The following is a 10,000-nucleotide window of genomic DNA, read 5'->3' as shown; positions in this document are numbered from 1 at the left end:
TGTGCAGTGTACTAAGTACTATCTCACTCAGGGCCGTAACCAGGGTTCCGAAATAGGGGAGGTCCAGCAAGGGGAGGCGGATTCGGCGGCGCCCATCAGGGCGCCGCCGAAATTTTTTTTAGTTTCCCCCCCCCCCTTTTTTAGCCATATTTAGAGTAATATATCATTTTAAATCAACATTAGGATTATACTGTTGTGATGTCATTATTCAGTATATTCTCTTTCATGTCACCACCTGCTCAGCTCTCCTGTCAACATAATTGTAACTAACAAACACAAACTGTTTTAGCCAAATTCATATCAAAATGACACCTACAAACACAGGTACACAACCCAAGCCGTACACAACACACAAAGTCATCATCGATAATAAAAAAACATACAGAGGGACATTTATTTATTCCTGATAGGAACGATTGAAAAATAAAATAAAATATATTATGTTGTTTTTAACTTTACACCACCTCTTTTTGTTACTTATTGGGTCATGAAACTGAAACCATGCATATAGCCACCTGCATACCTGACTTCGGGAGCTTGGCAATTGGCATCATGCATGATTACAATGAGATGCACCCACTTTAAACCTGAATAAAGTAATAAAACCACTAGTAAACCAGTAGGCGGCGCCTGGCCTGCTGTTCAGTGAGTGGCCTGGCCTGGCCTGGCCTGCAAAAAAAAAAAAAAAAAAAAAAAAAAAAATTTTTTTTTTTTTTTTTTGCAGGCTGAAATATTAGGGGAGGTCCGGACCTCCCCGTGCTCATAGCTAGTTACGGCCATGGCTACAATGTGCAGTGACACTGACAGCAGGCACAGAGATCACAAGCTGTCCAAAACGATGAATAGCAGCGTCCTGAGAAGCTACGCTCGTATAGAGAAACGTTACTCCATCCAAAACAAGCACGCACGACATAAACACAAGTGGCCTTTTACAGCAGTCAACGTTTTTAAAATGTAAACACCTAAATGCTGCTCAATTTGATGATTTAAACGTCTTACCTTTCAAAGTACATCACAACGGTCCATTCTGCTGCAACTCGACAGCACTGCTCATTCAGAACGTTACTTCCCAGAAGTTCCTTTTTGACAAAAAAAAAGTTTATTTTGTAAAAACGAGGCGAAGAGGTTCTGACGTCAAATTTCCGCGCCGCATCGCTCCTAAACAACACGTCATGACGTCATATTCGGCCGACACACACTGGCTAGGGTGCTAGGGGAGAAGGAGAAAGGTGAAAGCATGGAAGTAACGTTATTATTTATCTAGTGAAAGAGACGACAGAACAATATGAACCGGGTTTCTGCTGTAGAAGGTTCTAGACGATCAGCCTGTAGTTAGACGCTTTCATTACAGCTAGCTACCCTGCTAAGCTAACGGCAGCTAGCTAGCCTGCTAAGCTAACGGCAGCTGTCATTCATTCTGCAGGATGCTTCTCCTCAGCTTGGTACGTTTACTGACTGTTACAGAGTCTCTTCTGACTGAAACTCATACTGTGCTGTGTGCTTTGTCTTGTTTACTGACTGTTACAGAGTCTCTTCTGACTGAAACTCATACTGTGCTGTGTGCTTTGTCTTGTTTACTGACTGTTACAGAGTCTCTTCTGACTGAAACTCATACTGTGCTGTGTGCTTTGTCTTGTTTACTGACTGTTACAGAGTCTCTTCTGACTGAAACTCATACTGTGCTGTGTGCTTTGTCTTGTTTACTGACTGTTACAGAGTCTCTTCTGACTGAAACTCATACTGTGCTGTGCACTTTGTCTTGTTTACTGACTGTTACAGAGTCTCTTCTGACTGAAACTCATACTGTGCTGTGTGCTTTGTCTTGTTTACTGACTGTTACAGAGTCTCTTCTGACTGAAACTCATACTGTGCTGTGCGCTTTGTCTTGTTTACTGACTGTTACAGAGTCTCTTCTGACTGAAACTCATACTGTGCTGTGCACTTTGTCTTGTTTACTGACTGTTACAGAGTCTCTTCTGACTGAAACTCATACTGTGCTGTGCACTTTGTCTTGTTTACTGACTGTTACAGAGTCTCTTCTGACTGAAACTCATACTGTGCTGTGCACTTTGTCTTGTTTACTGACTGTTACAGAGTCTCTTCTGACTGAAACTCATACTGTGCTGTGTGCTTTGTCTTGTTTACTGACTGTTACAGAGTCTCTTCTGACTGAAACTCATACTGTGCTGTGCACTTTGTCTTGTTTACTGACTGTTACAGAGTCTCTTCTGACTGAAACTCATACTGTGCTGTGTGCTTTGTCTTGTTTACTGACTGTTACAGAGTCTCTTCTGACTGAAACTCATACTGTGCTGTGCACTTTGTCTTGTTTACTGACTGTTACAGAGTCTCTTCTGACTGAAACTCATGCTGTGCTGTGCACTTTGTCTTGTTTACTGACTGTTACAGAGTCTCTTCTGACTGAAACGCATACTGTGCTGTGTGCTTTGTCTTGTTTACTGACTGTTACAGAGTCTCTTCTGACTGAAACTCATGCTGTGCTGTGTGCTTTGTCTTGTTTACTGACTGTTACAGAGTCTCTTCTGACTGAAACTCATACTGTGCTGTGTGCTTTGTCTTGTTTACTGACTGTTACAGAGTCTCTTCTGACTGAAACTCATACTGTGCTGTGCGCTTTGTCTTGTTTACTCATAAAAACACAATTGTTTGATGACTCACTGACGTCATTCTATGCAAATGTGTCATTGGCTCATTTTAACACATTTCAGAAAAGTCTCATATCACCATATTACCATTATCCAACATCTAAGACCTTATCTTGTCTCATATCACCATATTACCATTATCCAACATCTAAGACCTTATCTTGTCTCATATCACCATATTACCATTATCCAACATCTAAGACCTTATCTTGTCTCATATCACCATATTACCATTATCCAACATCTAAGACCTTATCTTGTCTCATATCATCATATTACCATTATCCAACATCTAAGAGCTTATCTTGTCTCATATCACCATATTACCATTATCCAACATCTAAGACCTTATCTTGTCTCATATCACCATATTACCATTATCCAACATCTAAGACCTTATCTTGTCTCATATCATCATATTACCATTATCCAACATCTAAGACCTTATCTTGTCTCATATCACCATATTACCATTATCCAACATCTAAGACCTTATCTTGTCTCATATCACCATATCACCATTATCCAACATCTAAGACCTTATCTTGTCTCATATCACCATATTACCATTATCCAACATCTAAGACCTTATCTTGTCTCATATCACCATATCACCATTATCCAACATCTAAGACCTTATCTTGTCTCATATCACCATATTACCATTATCCAACATCTAAGACCTTATCTTGCTCATATCACCATATCACCATTATCCAACATCTAAGACCTTATCTTGTCTCATATCACCATATTACCATTATCCAACATCTAAGACCTTATTTTGTCTCATATCACCATATCACCATTATCCAACATCTAAGAGCTTATCTTGTCTCATATCACCATATTACCATTATCCAACATCTAAGACCTTATCTTGTCTCATATCACCATATTACCATTATCCAACATCTAAGACCTTATCTTGTCTCATATCATCATATTACCATTATCCAACATCTAAGACCTTATCTTGTCTCATATCACCATATTACCATTATCCAACATCTAAGACCTTATCTTGTCTCATATCACCATATCACCATTATCCAACATCTAAGACCTTATCTTGTCTCATATCACCATATTACCATTATCCAACATCTAAGACCTTATCTTGTCTCATATCACCATTAGCCTAGGTAAACCCAGCCACCACGTGACCTGCTCTCTCAGTTCCCAGTCACTATCGTCTAGCGAACGGGCCATTCAAATCGATTTCTGCGGCGATTGAAAGACTCGCGCAGACCCGCAGCCACCCCGCAGCCAATGAGTGACGGCGTGACTGCCAACATCAGTCCTGCCGTGATCGGCCATTCAGAGAGTGCGTCTTTGTCAATGACGTGTAACAGCTGCAGCGGCTTAGCACTACCTAGCCGTTAGCATTTGGCCTCTCTAAAGCATAGCTCCCGAGCTAGCTACTAGCTGGCTAGCTATATGGCTATGCAACTACGTGAGGAAATTCAAGTGAAAACAGCTGTTGAGGTTGAGGTCTGTTGATCAAAATAACACCTAGCGTTATCGAAATCGGATTTTAGCGGACCATACAAGCCAGGGCTTCAGAGCTGATCACCTGGACACATTTTATGGCGAAATTATCTGATAAACTTGTCTGTGCTGCTCTGTGGTGATCAGCTAATGTCTTCATAGCATTGTGATTATGATTTAATGCATTATGGAAGATAAACGCTGGTTTAACATAATTAAAATAATTCCCTACCAAACATGTAAAGTGACGCTTCTGGGCAGTAGACCATTTGGGCATAACATTATGTAATGTGACATGAGATCACCACATTTCAATAAATATAACGTTTTTGCACATTTGAATGCTGCTGGTCGTTTGTTTAATGCTGTATATATTGGATATTTAAAGCTGATACACAACACAATTGTGTTGAGGTAATTCTGCAAAGCTCAGTTAAAAATATAACATGTAACACTTTACACAATCAAATCTAACTTATTCACAGCAATACACAGTCCAGTAGTACAGTGGGCTAATTGTTTGAATTATATCGAAATATATTTGCATGGTGTAGCATGTAATGCAGATAATGTAGCTAGATACTCTGACACAGAAAGGCAGACAAGCTAGCAGCAGGGATCTTGTCACACTGATTCCAGATAAACTCCTCTGTCTAGCCAGCTATACAATATTGATCAAAATAACACCTATATCGAAATCGGATTTTAGCGGACCATACAAGCCGGGGCTTCAGAGCTGATCACCTGGACACATTTTACGGCGAAATTATCTGATAAACTTGTCTGTGCAGCTCTGTGGTGATCAGCTAATGTCTTCGCATTGTGATTATGATTTAATGCATTATGGAAGATAAACGCTGGAAGGCTGGGTAGCATTAGCTGACGTCATCCAGGCTACAGTAACATTAGGCTATTATAGTTATGAAACGCTGATTCAAACGTTACAATAATAAGACACAATAGGAGCCAGTTACCCTACTGTAGATAGAGAGTAATTTCAGACCACCAGATATCACCATATTTATGTTATTAAATGCTGTAACGTTAACGGTAATTCTCATGTGTATGGTTTATTTATAAGCATTCATTGATTGAAGCAGAGTGCTGGTCGGTTAAGTTTCTCTGTAGTCATGTCCTCTGCTCCAATCTTCGTTCGTAGTTTCTTCTGTCTCTCGTCCAGCAGCTGCAGATGTCATCATTATCCACGTTATTGATTATTATTTATAAAAAAAATCTCGTGTAAATATTTTGTGAACGCACCAATAGTTAGAGAAGGAAACCTCTCTTTGCATTTTATTTTTTAATAAAAGTAGGCTACTTGTGATATCTCACGTGGTCGATCATCATTGCAAATTTATGTGAACAGCTAGGTTTAATGACAAATATGGAATATCACCCAAGGAAATACCACGGTTTAATGCCAACAGATAAACCATACAGATTTGTTGTAATTGTGAACACATAAGGGAGCAAAGACATGGTTTTCAAGTATAACACAATGGACAACTTTTATTCAAAGACAGGATTGAAAAATATAGGTCACTTGTATTCACTTCAGTAATGTCAGGTCTCAGTCGCATTCACGCTAACCTCTTAACGTCTAGCTATAGCTAGGTTACATCTGGATTATGTATAATATACAGAATTAAAAAACCTTACTTCCAACAATTAACTAGCCTGCACTAACTACTGCACAGTAACGTGTACAAATATTGAACGCAACAGTCTCGTTCTGGAGCGAACCCCTCAGCTGAATTCACGTTGGAATATGATATCAAGGCTTGATACATTTGATTGTAGCTACTCATACAGCCGTGTGGAGCTTATCTAGCTAGGTTGCATCTGGAATATGATATCAAGCCAGTAATGTAGCTAGCTAGCGTTAAATAGGTTTATCTGTAACCACGCTGAAATGTGAGGGCATTAACGTTAATATTTCTAGCTAGGTCAAACACACCTTAACGTTATGAGTGTGGCCGTTTTTGATTAACATTAAGTCCACGATCAAGTCTAGCATTTCGGTATATTCCTACCTCTTAACATCTAGCTAGCTAGGTTGGATCTGGAATATGATATCAAGGCTTGATACATTTGATTGTAGCTACTCATACAGCAGTGTGGCGCTTATCTAGCTAGGTTGCATCTGGAATATGATATCAAGCCAGTAATGTCAGGTCTCAGTCGCATTCACGCTAACCTCTTAACGTCTAGCTATAGCTAGGTTACATCTGGATTATGTATAATATACAGTATAATACTACGCTCACTACGTCATGACATTCACATTAACGCCTCCAAAAATCTACTGTAGCTAGCTAGCGTTAAATAGGTTTATCTGTAACCACGCTGAAATGTGAGGGCATTAACGTTAATATTTCAATTAGGTCAAACACACCTTACCGTTATGACTGCGGCCGTTTTTGATTAACATTAGCGTTAAGTCCATGATCAAATCTAGCATTTTGGTATATTCAGTGTGTGTGTGTGAAAAGGATGTTAGCATGCTAGCATTATTAGCACAGAATGTATACAGTCCATGGTACAACGTTAGGCCTTCAAGTCCTGAGGCGAACAGCACTGGAGGATGAAGTCTGCAGACTGGCATTCAGTGTCCAGCATAACAAGCACGCCTGTTTCCTCATCAGGTTGGCAGCAGCTGTATAGATGATGACTGTTCTTCACAGCCACAAATATATCTCCAGATCTGCGGCCATCTGCAGCAGGGATCGAGGTTTGGGTCCGTCTAGACAGTTGTCCTGTTCCTCTTTCATTCCCTGACCACCGTCACGCGATGTTCTCTCTTCTTGTAGCTGGTTGTAACCATTTGCGTGCTAGCAGTACTGAAATGAAAAGTGTTAGCTCATGCGCTAACAACAAAGGTCGCAGAGTGATGACGCCATCTGCTGCACTGCGCATGTGCTCTGTGCACTAAACTGGTTGGATGATGGTTGCGTAATGGAGTGGTCTATCGGGGGGGGCCAACAACCGCAGGAAATCGTTTAACAATGGTGGGAATCCAGACCATAGTGACTGAGAACAGGTCTGAGAGCAGGTCACGTGGGGGATGGGTTTACCCAGGCTATCACCATATCACCATTATCCAACATCTAAGACCTTATCTTGTCTCATATCACCATATTACCATTATCCAACATCTAAGACCTTATCTTGCTCATATCACCATATCACCATTATCCAACATCTAAGACCTTATCTTGTCTCATATCACCATATTACCATTATCCAACATCTAAGACCTTATCTTGTCTCATATCACCATATCACCATTATCCAACATCTAAGAGCTTATCTTGTCTCATATCACCATATTACCATTATCCAACATCTAAGACCTTATCTTGTCTCATATCACCATATTACCATTATCCAACATCTAAGACCTTATCTTGCTCATATCACCATATCACCATTATCCAACATCTAAGACCTTATCTTGTCTCATATCACCATATTACCATTATCCAACATCTAAGACCTTATCTTGTCTCATATCACCATATTACCATTATCCAACATCTAAGACCTTATCTTGTCTCATATCACCATATTACCATTATCCAACATCTAAGACCATTATCTTGTCTCATATCACCATATTACCATATCCAACATCTAAGACCTTATCTTGTCTCATATCACCATATTACCATTATCCAACATCTAAGACCATTATCTTGTCTCATATCACCATATTACCATATCCAACATCTAAGACCTTATCTTGTCTCATATCACCATATTACCATTATCCAACATCTAAGACCTTATCTTGTCTCATATCACCATATTACCATTATCCAACATCTAAGAGCTTATCTTGTCTCATATCACCATATTACCATTATCCAACATCTAAGACCTTATCTTGTCTCATATCACCATATTACCATTATCCAACATCTAAGACCTTATCTTGTCTCATATCACCATATTACCATTATCCAACATCTAAGACCTTATCTTGCTCATATCACCATATTACCATATCCAACATCTAAGACCTTATCTTGTCTCATATCACCATATTACCATTATCCAACATCTAAGACCTTATCTTGTCTCATATCACCATATTACCATTATCCAACATCTAAGACCTTATCTTGTCTCATATCACCATATTACCATTATCCAACATCTAAGACCTTATCTTGCTCATATCACCATATTACCATATCCAACATCTAAGACCTTATCTTGTCTCATATCACCATATTACCATTATCCAACATCTAAGAGCTTATCTTGTCTCATATCACCATATTACCATTATCCAACATCTAAGAGCTTATCTTGTCTCATATCACCATATTACCATTATCCAACATCTAAGACCATTATCTTGTCTCATATCACCATATTACCATTATCCAACATCTAAGACCTTATCTTGTCTCATATCATCATATTACCATTATCCAACATCTAAGAGCTTATCTTGTCTCATATCACCATATTACCATATCCAACATCTAAGACCTTATCTTGTCTCATATCACCATATTACCATTATCCAACATCTAAGAGCTTATCTTGTCTCATATCACCATATTACCATTATCCAACATCTAAGACCTTATCTTGTCTCATATCATCATATTACCATTATCCAACATCTAAGAGCTTATCTTGTCTCATATCATCATATTACCATTATCCAACATCTAAGACCTTATCTTGTCTCATATCATCATATTACCATTATCCAACATCTAAGACCTTATCTTGTCTCATATCATCATATCCATATCATTAGCCTACATATTTTGCCCAGCCCTAAATGGACTGAAGGAAAAGTCTAATTACCGACTCTCCTTCCAATTATAATGAATGTTTATTCTGTTTTTATTTCTCGAGTGTCATCAGTCTACAGTGCATCAAGTCAAACTGAACTGTCTGCAGCTTGAGGCCTTTAAAAAAAAATCTAAAACATTTTCGGCTTTTCTCCTGTTTTCTCCCCAATTGTAAATTCCACCTCCTCCCGGTCATCGCTCCACCCCCTCTGCCCATCTGGGGAGAGTTGTGGACATGCTTCCTCTGATACATGTGTAGCTGATTCTTTTCACCTGACAGCGAGGGGTTTCACCGGCAGGACGTAGGACATGGGAGGAGCATGCTTCTCCTCCCCCTCGAACAGAGGAGGCGCTAGTGCAGCGACCAGGACTCATACCACATTGGCTTCTTCCCACCCGCAGACACGACCAATTGGGTCAATTGGGTCTGTCTGTCTGTTGTGTTACAGAGATCCCAGCAGCTCTCTGTGTTGTGTGAGCAGTCAGTCTGTCTGTTGTGTTACAGAGATCCCAGCAGCTCTCTGTGCTGTGTGTGAGCAGAGGGAGCCTCCATGTTGTCCGTGGCCTCGGCTCCGCGCCGTTCCCCCGCCACACGACCCCTCCGGCCGGCCCCGCCGCTCCCGTCCGGTCCGTCCTGTGTGTCCCGCCTCCCTCAGGTTTCCCAGCATGCCGAGCGGCGTCCGGCGGGTGGTACGGTGCGGTGGCAGACTCGGCTCCGGTCCACCAGGCGGAGCACTTCCTCCTGGCCTTGCAGCAGACCGCCGGCCTGCCTTGGTGGAGCAGCATCCTGCTCAGCACGCTGGCCGCCCGCACACTCCTCACCTTACCACTCGCCACCTACCAGATGGTCATCATGGCTAAGGTCAGAGGTCAGCCTGCCCTGGACCCACACATTGTGACCACATTGAACACAAGTGTAAATGCAATGTGTTCTCCCACTCCACATACAACAGTCACTGCTGTTTTTCTGCTGCTCTACGCTATGGAGCTTGCCTGATGCGATCGCAATCAGATCTCAATGTGGACACT

General features: G+C 40.8%; 1 protein-coding gene across 1 annotated transcript in view; it reads left to right on the top strand.

Moving 5' to 3' along the window:
• Positions 1-1,424: 1,424 nt before the first annotated feature.
• The window catches only part of LOC310790805 (cytochrome c oxidase assembly protein COX18, mitochondrial-like), a gene marked incomplete at both ends in the record, with an annotated part of 28,644 nt that continues 20,068 nt past the window's right edge, over positions 1,425-10,000 (top strand). The window contains 2 exons of the mRNA XM_083652517.1: positions 1,425-1,442; positions 9,477-9,833. Of these exons, the coding sequence (XP_083508643.1) occupies positions 1,425-1,442; positions 9,477-9,833 (375 nt within the window). The remainder of the gene's footprint in view (positions 1,443-9,476; positions 9,834-10,000) is intronic.

This window comes from Poromitra crassiceps (genome assembly GCF_964638095.1).
Source record: "Poromitra crassiceps genome assembly, chromosome: 15".
NCBI classification, from domain to species: domain Eukaryota; kingdom Metazoa; phylum Chordata; class Actinopteri; order Beryciformes; family Melamphaidae; genus Poromitra; species Poromitra crassiceps.
The sequence above is the reverse complement of the archived record's forward strand: the minus strand, read 5'-3'. Positions and strand labels throughout refer to the sequence as shown.